We start from the raw sequence: 19,494 nt of genomic DNA on the forward strand, positions 1-19,494 counted from the left end.
CATCCATAATACTGGAACTGTTGTAGTGCTGCCGGTCTTGTTTACAAACCATAGGATACAATCGTTGAAGGATTCTACATGAAAACATTTTATGCAAATTTATTATTTTAAATGCATATAATAAACATTACAACTAATAAAAGGCCAAACAAATGGATACACCATGCCTCCAATACATGAGTGGTCATTGGATTTCTGCATGAGAGTGTACAAAAACAGCACCAAAGAAAATGTAGAACACAAGCTAAACAATGGCACATTAATGCTAGAACCTGTCAAATATATGTTGTTCAACAACAAGCATACAGTATGTAAACAAAATTGGCATTTCATGTTCGGCACAGAGGAAATGATGAGTGACATTGAAAATCTGGCAAAAATGGAAGAAAGTAAAAAGCACTGTGATAACGTTGATACAGGAAATAAAAATCCCATTTTTGTCATTAAATGCTGGGAAGAGTCAACCCACAGTCTGCTCCCAACTCAGGACTGGTCTGCAGTGGAGCCAATCTGCTCTGCTCCAAAGCAATGGCCTCCGCAGAGTGTTTGCATTTCTCCGAGCCACACTGGCAGGTAAAGTATTTACTCTTAATGTCCCAAAAACGATCTCCATAGTCAAACCTATGGGCGAAACAACATATATTAGAAAACTCTAGTCAGTGTCACATGTATGGCAACCAAAATCACAGCTATCTAACGGAAGCACTGGCAGAACATACTATAGCTGACATCCATCATAACACATCTCACCCGAGCTCTTGGCCACTATGGATGTCTCTGGAGCTGAAGAAAGCGATGCGAGGAAATCGCAGGTCCTGGTGCAGCATGAAAACGCGCACCGGGATGAGGTTGGGGTCACAAAGGTGGTTGATGAAGCGGCTGATGTTTCCGTAGTAACGGGCATCAATACAGTACACCTCCCCGTCCTTCAGAGAACACACAGGATGTGTTAGACATCAATGGAGCAGGATATCTTGTACGCTAATTCTTACTTTATTGTCCAGGTCAAAAAGGTAGGAGTCATCCTCTCTAACGTCCGCTTCTGCATCTGAGATGAGCTCTCCCACATATCTGCAAGTAATAACGATAGTAAAACGTGGAAAAAACACCAAAGAGACTGGAGGGTCCCCCTCTTACTCGCAAATGAAGCTTCCCTGGGGAATGTCTTGCAACGCTCTGACACCCCAGCCCATCTTCTCTGTCCTGTAGAGTTGAAGGCGAACTCTGAGGGAACGAGATTTGATACGTTTAGTGCAGTAGACTAAAGGTGATGCAAATACAATTAAAAAAATATATGTTTAGTATTTACTTGATGCCAGCCTGTACCACTCTATTCTTGCATGTCCGGTGACAAGAACAGGCCATGTTGCATTCGAAAATGAGAGGAGGTTCAATCTTGTTAAATTCTTGAAGCAATCGCTGATCCTGTTCAAATAAAAACAACAAGAGTACTTTTATTATACTCGTATTTGAATTTCAAACCAGATCCATTTTGGTTTTACCTTGTCATACCAGCAGCGGATGCTGAGCTGCCCACAAAGGCAGTTGCTGGAGGAACAATCATCAGTGCAGCCACAGTGCTGAGAAAACATGACAGAGTAGCTTAGCTTCTTTTAGAGTGGAATACTAGTAAAAAAAAAGAATCTTACCTGTAAATGTGTGATGTTACGGTCGATGTTCATCGCTGACGTTTCACAGTTTTCTGAAACGTATTTGTAGTCTGACGGACAGCCTTCGTCATCTACTGCATTTACACATGGAATGGGTGCGTTCTCGTAGCCTTGCGCAATGTCGCTAGGAAAGTACGGCAATAATGAGTTTGCCGATAAAAATACAAGTGTTGACAGGAAGTGAGCATTTCAAATGTCAACAACACCAACCTGCATATAATTCTTTCGGTCCTAAGCACGCGATTGGTTATTCCTCTTCGTATCTTCCTGTTGATCTGGAGCGCAACCCATACCGGAGTGTCGGGACGTGCAAGGGTGAGAGGCGTGTCCCCTTCCCTGTTAATAGTGTCGATGTCGGCACCTCTCGAGAGAAACAAGCTGAAACGAAAACACGCGGAATATCCCAAAGTCATGTGATTGAGTCATTTGATTATTCAGCTGAAGAATAATGTGGCTCAGGCGTGACTCACGTGACACAATCTAAGTATCCTTCTCTTGCGGCGATGTGGAGTGGCGTGTCGCCGTGCACGTTGACTGAGGCAAGGGAACAACCAGCGTTCAAAACCATCTCTGCGATATCCACATTTCCTGCGTAAGCTGCCCAATGGAGACATACATTCAGCTCCTAAAGGGGAAACATTCGTGTTTTTTTAGGTCAAAATACAAAAATACATCTAGAAGGTGACCAGAGTGCTTATTTTAAACCAATTTTGGGAGAGGCCTTTATGATGAGACGATAAGAGCTCACCTTGTCATTAATAGTCACGTCAGCTCCTCGGTTCAGGAGCACTTTGATCACGTCCACGTGTTTGTGTTCTGCAGCCCAGATGATTGGCGTCCAACCACCGTTATCCTGGGATGCCCAAAAATGCGTCAGTGTGGTGTTTTTGCATGCATGAGTGACAGCATGGAGTTTGTGAATAATTTAAGACGTGTACTTTTGGCGATAAGAGGCTAAAAAAAAGAAATTGAGCATGCCCTGAAGCTTTTCTGCCTTTTCTTTACCTGTGCATTTACATCCACCTGTCCTGTCTCCAGCAGTACGTTGACAATTTCAAGGTTGCCCTGTTTGGCTGCATGGTGGAGACCAGTATATCCATCCTCCTCCTGAAGAAAAAACAAAAACAGACAACAAAATTGAATTATTCTTGATGAAAAATATAAACGTTTACTTTGGGCAACAACAGATACTCACAACATGGTAGACGCAAGCCCCATTTTGGATGAGGTATCGAGTCAGCTCTATGTGATTGTTGATGATGGCTTCTAGTAGTGGTGTTCTCAGGTCCTTGTCCTGAGCATCAATTTGAGCACCCGCCTGTCAGTAGAAACTTATTTAGTTCGTGCCAAAAATGTGGAAAAGATCGATAAATCAGACAAGATTCAGGGATAATATGGATGGACTCAGATTAGATGGAGTCAGCATACACTTGCCACTAAAGTGCCGCAAATTACTTCCAAATGTTTGAGCAGGATTATTTCTGCCATTTATAGATAGTCAAAGGAGAATATGTACAGGAAAATGTTTGGAAATAATTTGTCTTCAAGATCTCCAAGATGGCCTCACACACTTGCAGCAGGATGTAGCAGACTTCCAAAAGGCCTCTTTGAGCCGCAGCATGCAGAGCAGAGCGTCGATTCTGAGATTCAGGCTGGTATGCGGGATCAATGCCCTCCACTTGAACACATCATACACAAAACCATGAACACCACACTGCGCAAGTTTACAGGATCCTTTTTGACATACTTAGCATGAGCAAAACTCTCTGGACTTCGCCTTGTTTGACAGCAGGATAAAGTTGACGTGGGTGGAACCTTAATTTCTTTCTCCTAGGGGGGGAAAAAAAAATTTCATCCAGCCTTATTTTTTGCATTGTGAACATGAATTTAATACCTTTCAGTATCCTGAGTGAGAATAGCCTTTTGTAGTGCCGTCCTGCTGGCTCCTGGCGGAAGAGCGCTGGCGCAAACCGGTTTCCCATTTGGCATACACACAGACGGCCCCACGCTGTCCACGCCCTCCTCGGGAGGGGGCACGGTGGCGGCGGCGGATGCAGTTGAGGGCACGGGCTGGGGTGGCTGCTGTTGCTCGACTGTTACTATGGCCATTCCATGGCTGCGCATACGTGCACTGGTGAAGGCAGTTGATGGTAAGAAGTACTGCATATATGCAAAAGATTGATCTTTTTTAGCTGTACTTTTCTTTCTCATGTATTATCCTTTAATGCTTTTTAAAACGGTGACCAGTTTGGCCTTCTTCTTACCTGACAGGTCTTTCAGGCATCTTCCCATCTTTCATTCCTCCCGTGGAGGCTGCGAGAGACGGCGCCGAAGGGACAGTGGGCGGCAAAGACGGCGTGGTGGTGGAGGACGCCGACATGGTGACGACCATGCTTGCGGATGCCGTGGCCGCGTTGAAGGGAGGCATGGTGACCTCTTGAGCCTCGCTTGCATCCTCGCCGCAGTGGGGACAGAAAAGCATTCCGCCGTTTTCTCTGCTCCGCCCGCCCCCAAGTACCGTGACACACCCACGGTGGAAACGGTGGGCGATGCGCTGGTCCGGGCAGCATTCAAGGAATGTTCCCTTGAAGAAGAAAATTTGGATGAACACGGGCGCCGTTTTGAAGATCACAATAAGTGCCAACAACTTACTGCTATGCAAAAGAAACCACAACCGGGACAGCAGTGGTGTTTCACCATGTGGGCGCGATGGGTTTCGCAAAGCACCATAAGGGGCACCTGGCTAGATGGACGCATGGTTTCTCCTTTGGTCGTCACATTGGTGCAAGCCCTCAGCTGGCAGATTCAACAAAACATTGACAGACAGCGAGCTTGTGATTTACATATAAACAAATGTGATCATGTTCAAAAGAAAACAGAAGATCTTGACGGGCCAGTGCGCCTTCTCGTGGAATCTTTCATGTGTGGTCACAAACCTCTCCATTGCTGCTCTCAGTGGCCATACACTGTCTACTGGCACGATGGTTGGCGCTGTCAACACGAGGCGCTTCCATTCGGCAGCTACAAAGGGGAAGCTCCTCCAGCCGCTCGGTGTCCCCTCCATCGCTTCCCTCTGCGACAAACACACGCGGCCATTTTAGACTTTCCGACGATCCAGTTGGCTATATCGGATTGTCATCGTCGCAAACGATGAGAAAAGTAGAGTCGAATAAACCTACCATGATGAGGGGAGAGTGTCAGGCTGTCGGCAGCAGCGATGTTCAACGCGCCTAAAGGCACCTCTGTGTACTCAGTCGACCTTCCTGCCGGAACCCGAAATTTCACATTTTATTGTTGGTCAGTGATAATATGCAGACCAGATTTAATGAGTAGAAGAACGTTTTTATGGTCATCAATACATTAGACTTCATTCATGGCACTCACCTCCAACTGTCTCCAGCACAGGAGACTTGATTCTATCTTTCCCCTGATCCACCTGTTTCCATGGAAACTCTTCAGACTTGTTCTGAATCAGTGCGTCTCTTTGTGAGTCACAGTCCGATTCCTAACAAGAATATTTTGTTTCAATGCTCCTGATATACGTCAGCATTCTGACAATTTTTCTGCGTGACTTTCCATCTTTGACTTACCATTTTTTGCGTCTTGTCAGAAAAACTATCAGACTTCTCAAGTTTTCTTTTTTTTCCAACTGTCAAAAAAGGCTCATTACATTTTTTTAATGACACAGCAAAACGTATTATTTCTAAATATTTATGCTCACCAGTTTCAGTGTCGGCTGAAGATCCGGATGGAGTCACAGGTCTGGTAGGCGTGTCAGTTTGGCTCATCTGTATTATCGCTGAGTTAGAGCGTTAAATGCTGGGCCCCGCTTTAATCGTTTATATAAAAGAGATCTACCTGCATTGGTGATAGCCGGGACATTGTTTTACGTGCCCGATGGATTTTGGGTGATTCCGATAAGGCAGAAGGAGAGGAGGAACTTGGAGGCGGAGATGGCAGGACAGGTTTCGTACTAATAGGACCAAAAACACTCATCTTTGCTCGGCCTGGGGAGAGCGTCATAGATGTAGAAGGAGAAGAGGACAACAAGGAGGAGGTCCCGGGTATGGATTTAGCTGCATATCCTGTAAGGAAGAAGTTAAATGTAGGGATGTTGATGTGGGAAATGGTGGATATTCAGAAGCAAAATATCACCTGGAGGTGGTTTGTTATGCGGGGAGGACGCGCCATCCTCTCCATCAGCATCCTTTGCAGGCTCCTGAGAAGTCAGCACCTGTGTCGCTGGCTCTGCTTTTCCGACAACGGCATCTATGGTGATGTCAGCATCATCTGAAAGGAAAATGTCATTTATTAAAACGTGTATCAACCTCTTGCACACAAAGAATATAAACTAAAGGAGGTAAATACCCTGTTCGACTTGACTTGGCCCAGCTATGGACTCTGAGACATTTTCTTCTGGAGACTCCTAGGGAATAAACAAGAGATTATATAAAAATATAAATATCACTATATTTGCATAAATCATAATATATTTGCGTTGAGTTTGAATTTTCAACCAATCGTATTAGTGTTTACGTGAAATGCCGCCATTATTGTCGCAAAAATCGAGCAAAAACAAAAGGAGTCCAAACTTAAGCATCATAAAAGAGCGACTGAAAACATGACCAAACAACAAATTAGGTCACGTCCTCTACAAAAAAAAAAAAATATCACAGCGAAACAGAATCATACATATCTTATACACAGCATTGTTACTAGCTAACATCACATTTGCTAGCAGTTTTGCACAACATGGAAGCAAGCAGCTACTGTCACCAAAACGTAAAACGCTGCATATTCAGACACGACTGCGCCTTAAGCGTCTTATTTTGCTATTTTCAAACGTATAAAATGTATTTTCTGGTGTAATGACTGTTATTTGCTACCTTTGTCGCAGACTCGGATGCCGACATTTTTCCCAATGAGCGTCGACGTATGTGAATGTGAACGTGCTTACGTCACGTGGTAAGCCCCGCCTCCCCGGTCTCCGACGTTATTGATTTAAATCTCGCTGATCGGAAATCAGTAATCAATGCTCACGCTTAAGACGACCATAGCGAAAGTGAACGATATAACCGACTCAAAGTCAGTCTGGTACCTGTTACGGTGTTTTACTGCTCTTGTCTCGAGATGCTCTTCGGTCCGAGAGGTCGTAAAGTAAACAGACTGGCTGGAGTAGCAAGCAGCGAAAGGAACGGAAAAGATTGTAACGAAAACAAATCAGCGCCTGTTTTGTGAAAACACAGATATAACTACATCGGTTTGGTACACTCGACGGAATAAGGTGAAGGTGAGTTCATGCAAAAGTTAAATTCTGCAGGATGTCAAGTGAGGATGTTTTGATTGTGCGTGAGTGGTCAGATGCACAGCAAGCTAACTTGTTTGCTAACGTTAGCTGCGTGCATTAGCTGTGAAGGAGAAATAGTTATCAATAACATCGTTCATCACATTGATTCATGGTTTTGGAGTCATTGAATTTTGGGAACCTCCTGATCAATTATCTAAATTATGATATTTAGTTCATTAAACTTGCATAAGATGCCAAAATAAGCTTTCTTCTGCAAGTGATATCTAAATGCTCCATCTCAGACACGATGGAGATGCTGTGTTTCCGCTTGCCCGGCCATGGGGACATGACCCTCAAGCACATGAATTCTTTGAGATCTCGCCAGCATTTTTGTGATGTCACCATATTGAGCAGCAACAACCAAACATTCCGGGGACACAAGGTAGTCCTGGCTGCATGCTCACCCTTCCTGAGAGACCAGTTCCTCCTCAACCCTTCCTCCAAGCTTCAGGTCAAGAATGCACAATGGCTTAGTATCTGTTGTCCTGATCTAAACAATCCTCTGTTTCCCCACAAATGTCTAGGTGTCCATGCTGCACAGCTCTTCAGTTATGTGTGATCTGCTACAGTCCTGCTACACTGGTGTCCTCCAATTTAAACCAGAGGAGATAGTCAACTACTTGACTGCGGCAAGTTACCTGCAGATGGAATATATTGTCGAGCGATGCCGTGATGCTCTGAAGAGGTACATGCAGCAGAAAAATCCCAATCCACTGAAGGTTAGTCTTTCAAAATAAGAATTGTATAACAACAAAAAAACATTTTCCAAGATATTCAGGAAACAAATCTGCAACCAAGCACCATATTGAGTCTCAATGATGTCCAACAGAAGATGAACGACCTAGCCATTCAATGAGACCTTATTGATTTTCAAATGGCCTACTCAAATCAATATGTCAGAGCGAGAAAAGAATCCGGACATTTTTTCAGGGCAGCTGATCCAAGACCCAGAGCTTACATTATGTTCCAGATAACTACAGAGCAGGGCCCACCTCAGCCCGTGATTGTCAGTGGCAGCATTCATTCCATCGCATCCCCCCTAAGCGGCCGCCCTGAAGTCCACTTGGTGGAAGAGAACAGCGCACAGGACAATCATCAGCGCAATGATGGCCAAACATGTGTGAAAGTATGCATGTTCCCACTTGCCAGCCAGTAGTGGTGTCAATATTGGATGCTTTAGATGTTATCTGAACTCTATCTCTATTTTTGGGGACAGGTTAATCCATCAGACCAAGGAGGAGACGGCCACCGAGATGTGTTCCAAGTGTACATCTCTGATGAAGAGCAGAACATTGTAAAGGAGGAAGAGTCCGGAGCTCCCACCGATACGCGTAAGGATGCCCTAACCCCCCCAGAAGACGGGGCGATGGCAGAATATGACTTAACAGCTCAAGATGGCGGCACTGATGGACCGCGATCTTCCAGACACAAGTTGTCAGAACCCGTCCGAGGCCGAGGGAGAGCGATGGGGAGGGGTTTCAAGAGGAGGCGCTGGGTGTCGTCTCAAGAGAAAAAAACTCCTCGATCAGCCTCTCAAGATTTGTGGTACCTCGCAGGGACCTCTGGCGGCTTTGGGATGGACTTGAGCGAAGGGCTCAAGACGGGGAATTTTTTCTCAGTCGACCTCCCGCGATTGGACTTAAGTTTAGACGACACTCGGGGGGATAAGTCGTTGCCGCTGGCCGCCAGCAGTCTGACCCATTTCGCAGTGGACGAGTCTGGCGACGGCGGCGAGGGGAGTTGCGCGTTGAATCCCGGCACGAGCGAGGGAGGGGACGAGTCGGTCGCCGTGGTGGGCTCCACGTCCAGCGTAACCGGGCCCGTCATCTGCGAGCACTGCGGTGTGACGTGCCCCTCGACCCACGCCCTTGCCATGCACTATTGCTCCGCCCACCAGGTTTACTCCTGCCCCTTCTGCGACAAGCAATTCCACCATTCGTACAACCTGAACCGCCACATGGCCTTGCACCGAGGCAACGGCAAACCCCATCAGTGCCCCCTGTGTTCCAAGGGCTTCACCCAGAGGTCCACGCTCATCGACCACATGAACCTCCACAGCGGCGAGCGGCCTCATCGCTGCGCGTATTGCAACGCCCGCTTCGCTCACAAGCCCGCGTTACGGCGCCACCTGAAAGAGCAGCACGGCAAAACAACAGTGCAGAATTCCATCCACGAGCAAGAGGAGAGGGAGAGAACGCTCGGGAGGATACGAGAAGAAGCACAAGAATGTCCGGTTACTGAGCAAACGTCCTGAAAACCAAAGAATTTAAGGCTAAACCATTTTTCATCACGTGAACATAGTTTAGCTGTGAGGCCTTTTAAATGTGAGCGTAATTTTAATCTTCAACTGATTTTATTGTTTTGTACAATGTCTAAAAATTGACATTTTTAAAAATATTTTGATGCCTTAAAAAAAAATCACTGGTTTTAATGTCTGTAAATATTGTATTCCATGTAAGCGCGATCCGGAGGAATCTTCCGGGCCTGTCTGTCACTTGTTGTACACTGCCTTGTTCAAAGAAATAAATGTTTGAGGTCTGCTTTCCTGTTAATTTACTGTTGTAACGTTTCAAAAGTCATTCATGCACTTGGATTTTGAGCCATTTATTTATTCAGCACTGTACCTTTGTCATTGGTACTGACAATAAGCACAAGACATGCGACATAACGTTCTTGGCGTCCTCTTGAGAAAAGCCAAACACTCAATTCTAGATGTTTTTGACGTAAAAAAAAAAAGGTGAAAAATAAATCGTCAGCCATTGATAGCCGTCAGGTTGTAATGAGAAAAAAGCAAAGGTATAATACAAATGAATAATCGTCGCCATTTTGTTTCACTCCAGGAAATCTTCACTGTACACGACCTGGTTCCTCTTGTCCCTGTAAGAGCCTTTGGTGCTGTTATGCACAGCTGTAAATGAGGGAGGCAAATATGCAGATTAAAATAGATGCAAATGGAGGTAAAAAAAAAAAAAAAAGAATCTGAACGAGTGAGTGTTTACCCAGAGAAGCCCACACGGACTTGCCGGTGGCAGCGTCCAACATGGGTTGCTTCCTGGCAATGCTGACTTTGATGTGAACATCTCCTACTGTGCTCCCGTTTAGCTGAATGCGAGTTTGATAATATTTACAAAATATTTTCTCAACAGTATTCTGGAGCATCATCTACCAACCTCAACTACTGCCTGGTCTGCAGACTCCATCTTCTCAAACGTAATGAATGCACAACTAGAAATCAAAATATTAATGGTGACTAACACACCCAAAGTACAAATCATAAAAGCAGTTAGATGACGTTGCCTACTTGCGTGGGTTATCCATGGAGAGGTCGATGATGTTGCCGTGTTGAGAGAAAGCCGAACGCATGCTGTCCTCGGAGAGCCCCGAGCCGTAAACGTACACCGTATTCCCTTTTCTGACTCTACGTTCGGGATATGAATCCGACCCTGATCAAGTGAGGAACATATTTACAAATCAAGCGATGAAGCAACTTGTCACACATACACAAACAAAATCAATCAACAGAATGGTTACTCACGTCTGAAAGTTCCATCGCGCTCTTTATCCACCTCACGATCCCGATCCATCTCAGCGCTTCGCTCTCTGCTCCGGTCTCTCTCCCTGTCCTTTTCCCGATCCCGCTCCCTCGGCCTATCACGTTCTCGATCCCTGTCCCGCTCTCGATCCTTGTCCCGCTCTCGATCCTTGTCCCGCTCTCGATCCTTGTCCCGCTCTCGATCCTTGTCCCGCTCTCGATCCTTGTCCCGCTCACGTTCTCGTTCTCTCTCCTTTTCTCGATCTCGATCCCTCTCGCGGTCACGCTCCCTGTCACGCTCCCGGTCCCTCTCTCGCTCTCTCTCCCGGTCTCTATCCATCTCTCGGCTGGAGGACATTCCTCCATCATCTTCATCGCGGTATCTGTCACTTGAACTGACAAAGCTGTGGGCAAATGCCGAGAAATATTTTAAGACAACAGTTCGTTGTTTCACTTTTTCTTCACAAAGAAGGAGTACTACCTTTCATAAAGTGACTTCCGGTGGGATCTCCTTCCAGACTGAAAATAAAACATGGGAAATTTGTTAACCTATATCATAAATATCAAATATTATAGTGTCATGCATAACATACTGCACATTACCTCAGGTAGCTCTTCGTCTGTAGAAACGCTCCTTTGGAAAGGTAAGAAAGCTGGAACTGGGCCCTTTTCAGGATCCTGTCATGTTTTTAAAAAAATAAACATTGGAGAAAATCTTACTAAAACAAAATAAAGCGAGGCAAGAAGTTTATGTCAATCAATATGTAAAAAGAGGGACAGTATTTTACCTTGAGTTTAATCTCCAGCGTACGAGAGCGTTTAAAGCCCGAGTTCTTGTTCTCCGACTTGATGGCGCTGATGGCCCCTGATTTGATCAACATCTTTGCTTGCTCAGTTGCTGTCGCCGTGTCAACAACAGGCTGGTCTGAAAGTGCTGTGAGCAAGTGATGACAAAATATAAATAACAAAGAAGTAAAGACTCAGTTTGTGCCACTGATTCAAATTCACTTACTCCGTTTTAATCCACTCGGGTTTGTCTGGTTGGTTGTATTCTGCTTCTTAAGAGCGAGCAGTGCCTTTTTCTAAAACGCAAAAAAAAAAAAAAATTAAGATATCTCAGAAATAAAAAACATAACACGAGAGATGATATATATAAAAAAAAATCCAGCTAGCAATTGATTATTTGTCGAAAACAATACAAGATGTGATTCCCTCTTTACCTTTTTCTTGAGCTTCGCATACTTCTTTTGCAAAGCTTCTTCTTCCTCCGTTAGCGAAGATGGAAACACAACCATGATGGAAGTTGCTATATTAAACAAAAGAAAAACAAATGATTCTCGTCATTCAAATTGACAACAACTCAGACGACATGAGCTGAATAACGACTGCGATAATAAAAATGATAACAATACGTGACTAAACATATTTCTGAAGCTAATAATTCTCCGAATGTATCATCGTTACGCTGTTTTTGCATATTTTTAATACAATTAATCTGCAATACTCCAAATCGCCTGCTTACCAAATTTGCAGACCGCTGAACAAAAACAGTCGCGTAAATATGACGTCAGTCTTTACGCGAGGAGGAGGGGGGGGGCAGAATTCACTAAATCGGACCTATTTTGTATGTGGCAGTTCATATTATATTCTTTAAAACATATGTTAAGTTTTTATTCATATTTTAGTCGTTTTGACAGTGAATTCGTACTTAAATTGAGCATATTTACCTTTGTTTTCAAGCCACTTCCGTTTATTTCCCAAGCTACTTCCGAAGCAAATAAATGCTACAACTCAGCACCATTGATAAGACAATATGGACAGAATAAGTAAGTTTAAAATGATCAGAAACGTAACGACAGTTCGATCAAATGACCAAATTGGAGAATAATCGTGCCTTATTATGAGAGCCCTCACTTCTGTTGCATGAGTACGATGAGCCAGTTTCTGTGATGATTTTATTTAGCAAGCACCAACGCTTTAGGCTTTAACAACGAAATTATTAAGTCATTGTTGAGTGTGTCAGTGTTTTTATTAGAGGAAAAAGTGTTCCACCAATTGAAGTAGTTTTTCTTGAATGTTGCTTTTGTTTACTTTTGCCTCTTTGTAGATGTACCCCCTCCAGGTCCTCTGGATCTTCCTCTGTCCTTGTTGGAGATGGGATGCTCTGGGAGGTTTGAAGTCATCACACATCCCTCCCCGGGCTTGCCTTTTCCTCCACAGACCACGGTCAGTATTATTGCTGGGTCCGGAGGATCAACAGTTTTTGAGCGACTCATGTCATATATTTCCCTCATCAGCTCCCCAACGGGCTTCCCCCCACCAGTCTGAGCCTGGAGGCTGAAGTCAAGAAACAATTTTTACAAGATCCTGGCTGGCTTCCTTTACACGACACAGACTTTGCTTTCCAAAGGTTTCTAAAGTGCGTATTCCCAGCAAAAAAAAATTGTATTACCATAGGAGGAGGTTTAGAATCTTCTCAATTGTTGTCTCTTCCAGAGTGACAAACAGAAAGGTGAATGTCGACTCTCTGCTCAACTGCACTTTGTCTTCGCTAAATTCTGGACTCTCCGTCATCCGAGATCCAACGACAGGGATGCTGCTGGATTTCACAGAAGTATTTTCCCTCCTATGCTATGATATTTTTGAAGTCCGTGTGAGTTTATTATTTGTAATATTGATGTTTAGGTTTCATTGGAGAACACGGGTCTTTCGGCAAAGAACTCGCTGTCATTACAACGGAAACCTGGACCTCCTTCCGAGAGCCTGAGAGGAAGCAACACAAACTACCCCTTCCTGCCTGGTGAAATAAATACATCAAGTTAAAAATCCTCAGAATCTGCAAATTGATTTATTTATTAAAAAAAAAAAAAAAAAAAAAAAATCTCATAGGTGGGATGGAGGAACTTACTCTGGACCAAATCAAGACTAAGTCCGAACTGGAACAAGACATAGACTTTGAGAATGGTGAGCTTTGTCAAAATAATTCAAACTATTCCGTATTTCCAAGATGTGCGTTATTTGAGTTTCTTTATCTATCACCGACAGATTTGCTCCAAGTTCCTCCTGGTTTGAAAGCTGGAATGGACTTCACCGACAGAGGTTTGTCGACATGTTGCTTAAGCTACATTCTGATTACTTATGTTTTTTTTTCCCCCCAATGTGCATCATGAAGGAACTAAAATAGTAAAACCTGAAGTCAACCTCATGTCACTGCTGTCAACCTCTGATGATGTCATCGACTTGGAGGCTGAGGCAGAAGCAAAGGAGGAAAGCCAAGGACAAGAAGAGGCCGCCAAACTTCCCAGGACAAACAGCCTTGAAGACCTAGGCATCCAAGTACTGGATTTACTCCGTTTTTAATATCTCACACATTTCACATTGCTATCTCTCTGCCATCAGGATGCTTCGTCCTCCTCCTCTCGGTCCGGCAAGGGAAAGTCAAACCAGAGTGAGAAGCCGGAAGAAACAAAAAAATGGGCCATTCCCGTCGACATAAGTTCCCCCTGTGCAGATTTCCACAAACGTATTCCTCATCCGGCTTTTAAGGTACACTTTTTCCTGGTGCTCCTGGTTTTATTTTGATGTAATCTTCATCCCCTTCCTCTGCTTCCGTAGTGGCCGTTTGAGCTGGATGTCTTCCAGAAACAAGCCATATTACGACTGGAGGCTCACGACTCCGTGTTTGTAGCGGCGCACACGTCGGCTGGCAAAACGGTGGTGGCTGAATACGCCATTGCTCTCTCACAGAAACACATGACCAGGTGTGTATTTGCAGAGAAGAAAAAAAAAAGCGCCTTTGTTTACTTAAAAGGACACATTTTGAGGAATTGATGGAATTATTTGAATCGTGTCTCACCATAGGACCATCTACACTTCCCCGATCAAAGCTTTGTCCAATCAGAAGTTCAGAGACTTTAAGAGCACCTTTGGGGATGTGGGTCTCCTCACAGGTGATGTCCAGCTCAGTCCAGAGTCTTCATGTCTCATCATGACCACGGAGATCCTCAGGTATTCTTACTTTTTTTTTTTTTTAAACTATAAAACTGAGATTTTTCTGTTTACTTCCAGGTCAATGCTTTACAACGGTTCAGAGGTCATCAGAGATTTGGAGTGGGTCATATTTGATGAGGTTCATTATATTAATGATGCAGAGGTCAGAGATTTACATAAGCACCCATTTCAAAAAATATTCCGATTTAATAGCAAGCTTTTCTATTTTCCTTAACTTGAACAGAGAGGAGTGGTTTGGGAAGAAGTTCTCATCATGTTACCTGACCACGTAAGCATCATTCTCCTGAGTGCCACAGTGCCAAACGCTCTGGAGTTCAGCGAATGGATCGGGTAGGTTCTCGACGTTCACACTCAACTAACGACTGAAGCTGTACAAATCTGGACTGTGGAACTTTCCAGACGCATTAAGAAGAAGCACATTTACGTGATCAGCACATTGAAGAGGCCCGTGCCTTTGGAGCATTATTTGTACACTGGAAACAACACAAAGACCCAGAAAGAGATGTTCTTGCTATTGGATCCTACAGGAAACTTCCTTACAAAAGGGTACCGCCATCTTTTTGTCTTCTTATCAGTGGATTTTGTCCAAAATTGTGACCTTTACTGTCCATTTTCAGTTATTACGCAGCTGTGGATGCCAAGAAAGAGCGCACCAGCAAATATGCCCAATCTTTTGGCACCAAAACTCCATCGCAGAACACCACAGCTAGTCAAGTAAGTATTTTAAATCTCCCAGTTAGAAAGCTCATTCTCCTTTCTCACCCTTGTCTCCATTTTTAGGACCGAGCGGTGTGGCTCACCCTTTTGCACTTCCTGACCCAGCGGCAGCAGACCCCCGTGGTGGCGTTCACCTTCTCACGCACGCGCTGCGATGACAACGCCCGTTCGCTGGACTCCATGGACATGACCACGTCCATCGAGAAGGCTGAGATCCACTCGTTCTTCCAAAAGAGCCTGAGTCGCCTCAGAGGGGGGGACAGACAGCTGCCTCAGGTAGCGAGGATATTATTTTACACAACTTGTCCATTCATTTATTTTCTAAAGAGCCCATAAAATAAAATTATATCATTTTCTTCAGATCTTACTCATGAGGGATCTGCTGAAAAGAGGAGTAGCAGTCCATCATAGTGGAATCCTGCCCATATTGAAGGAGGTTATTGAAATGCTCTTCTCAAGAGGCCTCGTAAAAGTGAGTATTTGTAATTAATCGGTGTTTTTTTTTATATTACAAACCAAAATAGGCACCTTTTAAAAAATCCACGTCATCATTTTAGGTGCTGTTTGCAACCGAGACGTTTGCGATGGGAGTAAACATGCCCGCCAGGACTGTGGTTTTCGACAGCATCCGAAAGCATGATGGAAGCGGCTTTAGGAATCTTCTCCCCGGTACGCCACCCGACCCGAAAGCGGTCGTCTCGGCGCAATGTTGACATTTGGATGTCTTTTTAGGTGAATATATTCAAATGGCGGGCAGAGCAGGCAGGAGAGGTCTTGACGCCACGGGCACGGTCATCATTCTGTGTAAAGCTGGCGTTCACGAAATGTCAGAGCTTCATGTCATGATGCTGGTGAGGACCTTTGTGTGGCATTTGACAGCATCATTCTTTTTTTATTTTTATTTTGATGTCACATCTCTATCATCCAGGGCAAGCCCACCACGCTTCACTCGCAATTCCGACTGACTTACACCATGATCCTCAACCTGCTGCGAGTCGAGGCTCTTCATGTGACCGACATGATGAGGAGAAGCTTTTCGGAAAACCACAGAGACACTCAGGTAGATCCTCACGGCGTGAGCTGTGGTCAACAACAGCAGTTTGTCATTCTGTACCTCCTCTAGGCACATGAAAAGAGGATCAGCCAGCTTAAGGAGATATTGTCCACTCTGCCCGTCGCCGCCAGCGAGGGCCAGCTATCTGATTTGCTGCCGTACTACCACACAGTGACAGAGCTACGGACCACAAGAAAAATCCTCCAGGTGGCGCTGACGCACAATTCAACCACATCCTTTTAGCGCTCCTGATATAAGCGCCAGTCTGACTTGTTGTCTTTGGCTCCAGCGTGCAATTCTGGAGTCGGTCAATGGGCTGAAAGCTTTGTCCGTGGGCCGGGTTGTGGTGGTGAACAACAAGCAGCATCTCAACGCTCTGGGAGTTATCCTGCAGGTGGGTTTTTGGATTGTTTCATCATGAGGGCACACGTTGACTGCTTTTCCTCCGCAGGTGTCCAGCGATGCGGTGAATCGCACCTTCACAACGCTCATCTTATGCGACAAAGGCAACGAGGAAGCGGAAGGAAACGGCGGCGACGGTCGAGCTCCTCCTCATCTCTACAATACGGCGCTTTTCATCCCTGAAGGTTGGTCTGTTGGATTTGTCTGAGCAGTGTACCGGACTCTCTATTTTTGGGAATGATTGAAGACCAGCAGATGGCGCTGTGATTCTTTATTTTCCGTGATTTTCCATTCTTATGGGGAATTTTTCCCCTCTATGAATAATTTGAGTAAACCCGCAAGTATCTCCAGGTCCATGCTGCCACACAGTGCAGAAGTTAAAGCCAGAGGACATCACCGGCATCACATTGAAGACCCTCAAAGTGATTCCCGACAGGATCATCGACAACTATCATAAGAGACAACAGCCCCGATTTAGGTTTGATACACAACTTTGAGAGGAACGGGAATGTTCGCCTCAGTGGGTGAAAGCCGTCCTATCTGGCCCACCAGGACCGAACCACCCGGTCAAGCCATCTCCACGGCGACGCAAGAGCTCCTGCGATTGGCCGAGGCTAACGCAGGCGGCATCGTCACCCTGGACCCAGTCAACGACCTCCAGTTGAAGAATGTCGACGTGGTGGAGGCCTCCATGCGTCTCCGCGTGCTGCAGGACAGCCTGCGAGAATTCAACTGCATTCACTCGCCGACCTTTGCAGAGCAGGTGTGGCTTGAAACTTTAAAGTGACGTTTTGGTATACAGAATATTCTTTGCGCGTGTTTCAGTTTGCTAAAGTTCAGGAGAGGATGAGTGTACAAGAGGAGCTGGATAGACTGCTTTTCCTGGTCTCAGATCAGTCATTATCCCTGCTGCCAGAGTACCATCAGAGGATCAAGGTTGACTTCAAATGTCATTCTCAAAATATTTCCACGCTGATGAGCTCACTGTATTTTCCCGCGGGCCCCGTCTCAGGTGCTGCAGTCGCTTCAATACGTGGACAGCGGCGGCGCCGTTCAGCTCAAAGGCCGGGTGGCTTGTCAGATCAGCAGCCACGAGCTGCTGCTCACCGAGCTGCTGTTTGAGAACGCTCTGAGTCCGCTGGCGCCCGAAGAGAGCGCCGCCCTGCTGTCCTGTTTGGTCTTCACGCAGAAGACGCAAGTGGAGCCGCACATCACCAATACTTTACGGGAGGTGAGGCGGAAGCGATGATGTCATGTGAACTGCCTCCGCTTTGTATGACTCGCTTATTCTTAGATTTGATTTCAGAACATCATGCTTCACTTGTGTTCCCTTAATTCACTCATGTTTTGTGAAGGTCCACCTTGGGTACATGAAAATGCTCTATCGGGTCTTAAATTAATCATGTCTAGTCGTCATGCTCAGGTAAGCAGCAAAATTGATTCTTGGAAAAAATGGCAGTAGTATTTCTCAGTAGCAACAAGTGAGTCATATCCTCTCACCCAAAAATAGTAGGTGGAATTTATCGATCCATTGGATCCTGTTAGTTGACTCATCACTCCTTTATTTTTCCTACCCAGGGTATTGATCGCGTGTTGTCAGTTGCAAAGCGCATAGGAGAGTTACAAAGGGATTGCGGCTTACCACAAACAGCGGAGGAATTTGTGGGCCAGTTCAAGTTTGGCCTGACAGAGGTGGTGTACTGCTGGGCCAGAGGCATGGTGAGTGCTGTACTACAGTATATTGGATATTTCTACCATTAAAAATCAGGTCAACCAAATAAATCATTATTATGACATGTGTGTATTATATAAGTCTGATTTAATGCTTACTAATAGGGCACATGCAAACTCCATGATGACCTGTGGCTACTCTGAGTAACCAGTTTAGTCTATATTTAGAAGTAGTTCCAACCCCAATGGTGATTAATCAAAAAAAAACAATTCGTCTCACCTCCATTTATTATCAACCATAGCCGTTCGCTGAGATCGCCCAGCTGACGGACGTCCAGGAGGGCACGGTGGTGCGCTGCATCCAGCGTCTGGATGAGGTGCTGAAGGAGGTGCGCCAGGCCGCTCGCATCGTGGGAGACTCGGTGCTGGGAAGCAAGATGGAGAAGGCCTCGCTCGCCATCCGGAGGGACATTGTTTTTACCGCCTCCCTCTACACCCACTGAGAGATGGAGGGTGGACATGTGCTCAAGGCACGTTGCCGCCACGCAGACAGGATAGATTGACCATTGAGAGGCAAATGCATTGAAACAACTCGCTGTGAAATTCACAAACTTTGTTCTGCATGACTCGATTATGACCAAGTCACACTCATCAGGATCTGCAACAAATTAATAATGATGCACAATAAATAATATTTACAGTAGCCCCTGCATGCTCACGGATTGGCAATCAAGGATTTACCTGCACCCTATATGTCTTAAAATATTTGTATTAATATTTACGGTGGAGCACTGGTTAGCACAACCGCCTCACAGTCTGTCGGGTTCAATTCTGGCTTTGGTCTTCCTGTTTTCATTGCGCCTCTCTATCTCAACTGACCTTATTGGGCCTTATCAGTCACACCCATTTTTTTTTTTGCAGGAAATCACCATTATGCTGCAAAATTTCATTTGTAAATTCTCGCTTTGTAAATGATTGTACTGTAGTAAAAATGACGTGCAAATTCTCAAGTGGGTGTATTTTAGTTGTTTGTTAAAAAAAGAACATGCGCTGTAAAATAATTTAAAAGAAGATTGGGGAGGGGGAGAAC

The 19,494-nt window shown here is 45.1% G+C and overlaps 4 protein-coding genes across 7 annotated transcripts; 2 read left to right on the forward strand and 2 right to left on the reverse strand.

Annotated features, from left to right (window-relative positions):
• Nucleotides 1-83: 83 nt before the first annotated feature.
• LOC133144838 (histone-lysine N-methyltransferase EHMT2-like) lies at nt 84-6,659 on the reverse strand. Its single transcript, XM_061267804.1, has 26 exons — nt 6,557-6,659; nt 6,039-6,096; nt 5,826-5,960; nt 5,529-5,755; nt 5,392-5,458; nt 5,261-5,319; nt 5,055-5,175; nt 4,850-4,933; nt 4,607-4,743; nt 4,323-4,466; nt 3,935-4,254; nt 3,565-3,801; nt 3,418-3,500; nt 3,242-3,348; nt 2,866-2,988; nt 2,676-2,777; nt 2,419-2,523; nt 2,141-2,295; nt 1,881-2,048; nt 1,650-1,794; nt 1,503-1,580; nt 1,310-1,425; nt 1,138-1,224; nt 993-1,071; nt 751-926; nt 84-621 (listed from the first exon to the last, which is right to left on the reverse strand). The coding sequence occupies exons 1-26, from the start codon at nt 6,581-6,583 to the stop codon at nt 444-446; spliced, it is 3,318 nt and encodes a 1,105-aa protein (XP_061123788.1). The 5' UTR covers nt 6,584-6,659; the 3' UTR covers nt 84-443.
• On the forward strand, nt 6,614-9,557 carry LOC133144840 (zinc finger and BTB domain-containing protein 12-like). Of its 3 annotated transcripts, none has more exons than XM_061267808.1 (5): nt 6,614-6,954; nt 7,260-7,468; nt 7,542-7,736; nt 7,988-8,143; nt 8,234-9,557. In XM_061267808.1, the coding sequence occupies exons 2-5, from the start codon at nt 7,265-7,267 to the stop codon at nt 9,269-9,271; spliced, it is 1,593 nt and encodes a 530-aa protein (XP_061123792.1). In that variant the 5' UTR covers nt 6,614-6,954; nt 7,260-7,264; the 3' UTR covers nt 9,272-9,557. The 3 variants fall into 3 exon arrangements, with proteins under 3 accessions (XP_061123792.1, XP_061123793.1, XP_061123790.1); XM_061267806.1 differs by having other exon boundaries at nt 6,615-6,960; XM_061267809.1 differs by lacking the exon at nt 7,988-8,143 and having other exon boundaries at nt 6,614-6,960.
• Nucleotides 9,558-9,605: 48 nt separating this feature from the next.
• nelfe (negative elongation factor complex member E) lies at nt 9,606-12,116 on the reverse strand. Its single transcript, XM_061267811.1, has 11 exons — nt 12,072-12,116; nt 11,770-11,855; nt 11,562-11,631; nt 11,338-11,483; nt 11,153-11,227; nt 11,031-11,068; nt 10,553-10,953; nt 10,319-10,460; nt 10,188-10,242; nt 10,017-10,119; nt 9,606-9,925 (listed from the first exon to the last, which is right to left on the reverse strand). Exons 2-11 carry the CDS (start codon nt 11,842-11,844, stop codon nt 9,849-9,851), a joined length of 1,182 nt encoding a protein of 393 aa, XP_061123795.1. The 5' UTR covers nt 11,845-11,855; nt 12,072-12,116; the 3' UTR covers nt 9,606-9,848.
• skic2 (SKI2 subunit of superkiller complex) lies at nt 12,111-19,414 on the forward strand. Of its 2 annotated transcripts, XM_061267803.1 has the most exons (30): nt 12,111-12,173; nt 12,290-12,375; nt 12,657-12,775; nt 12,847-12,968; nt 13,046-13,163; nt 13,235-13,349; nt 13,439-13,513; nt 13,595-13,648; nt 13,722-13,885; nt 13,949-14,095; nt 14,165-14,310; nt 14,411-14,557; nt 14,618-14,702; nt 14,784-14,890; nt 14,960-15,106; nt 15,178-15,274; nt 15,341-15,553; nt 15,639-15,749; nt 15,835-15,946; nt 16,010-16,128; nt 16,206-16,337; nt 16,401-16,538; nt 16,621-16,725; nt 16,783-16,918; nt 17,085-17,211; nt 17,286-17,496; nt 17,559-17,669; nt 17,746-17,964; nt 18,312-18,452; nt 18,707-19,414. In XM_061267803.1, exons 2-30 carry the CDS (start codon nt 12,363-12,365, stop codon nt 18,905-18,907), a joined length of 3,732 nt encoding a protein of 1,243 aa, XP_061123787.1. In that variant the 5' UTR covers nt 12,111-12,173; nt 12,290-12,362; the 3' UTR covers nt 18,908-19,414. The 2 variants fall into 2 exon arrangements, with proteins under 2 accessions (XP_061123787.1, XP_061123786.1); XM_061267802.1 differs by lacking the exon at nt 12,111-12,173 and having other exon boundaries at nt 12,187-12,375.
• The last annotated feature ends 80 nt before the right edge of the window (nt 19,415-19,494 follow it).

Source organism: Syngnathus typhle, linkage group LG20 (assembly GCF_033458585.1).
Source record: "Syngnathus typhle isolate RoL2023-S1 ecotype Sweden linkage group LG20, RoL_Styp_1.0, whole genome shotgun sequence".
NCBI lineage: Eukaryota > Metazoa > Chordata > Actinopteri > Syngnathiformes > Syngnathidae > Syngnathus > Syngnathus typhle.

Excerpts from the sequence above, each read along its gene's own strand:
- skic2 (XM_061267803.1), top strand. Across the intron at positions 13,514-13,594 it reads AGACATAGACTTTGAGAATG|ATTTGCTCCAAGTTCCTCCT; the intron begins GTGAGCTTTGTC and ends TATCACCGACAG. Across the intron at positions 14,558-14,617 it reads ATGACCACGGAGATCCTCAG|GTCAATGCTTTACAACGGTT; the intron begins GTATTCTTACTT and ends GTTTACTTCCAG.
- LOC133144840 (XM_061267808.1), top strand. The coding sequence starts at position 7,265 with ATGGAGATGCTGTGTTTCCGCTTGCCCGGCCATGGGGACATGACCCTC. Across the intron at positions 7,469-7,541 it reads ACCCTTCCTCCAAGCTTCAG|GTGTCCATGCTGCACAGCTC; the intron begins GTCAAGAATGCA and ends ACAAATGTCTAG. Across the intron at positions 8,144-8,233 it reads ATGGCCAAACATGTGTGAAA|GTTAATCCATCAGACCAAGG; the intron begins GTATGCATGTTC and ends TTTTGGGGACAG.
- nelfe (XM_061267811.1), bottom strand. The coding sequence starts at position 11,844 with ATGGTTGTGTTTCCATCTTCGCTAACGGAGGAAGAAGAAGCTTTGCAA. Across the intron at positions 11,632-11,769 it reads ATGCGAAGCTCAAGAAAAAG|AAAAAGGCACTGCTCGCTCT; the intron begins GTAAAGAGGGAA and ends TTTGCGTTTTAG. Across the intron at positions 10,120-10,187 it reads CAGACCAGGCAGTAGTTGAG|CTAAACGGGAGCACAGTAGG; the intron begins GTTGGTAGATGA and ends ACTCGCATTCAG.
- LOC133144838 (XM_061267804.1), bottom strand. The coding sequence starts at position 6,583 with ATGTCGGCATCCGAGTCTGCGACAAAG. Across the intron at positions 4,467-4,606 it reads CTGAGAGCAGCAATGGAGAG|CTGAGGGCTTGCACCAATGT; the intron begins GTTTGTGACCAC and ends TGAATCTGCCAG. Across the intron at positions 1,426-1,502 it reads TCCGCTGCTGGTATGACAAG|GATCAGCGATTGCTTCAAGA; the intron begins GTAAAACCAAAA and ends TTATTTGAACAG.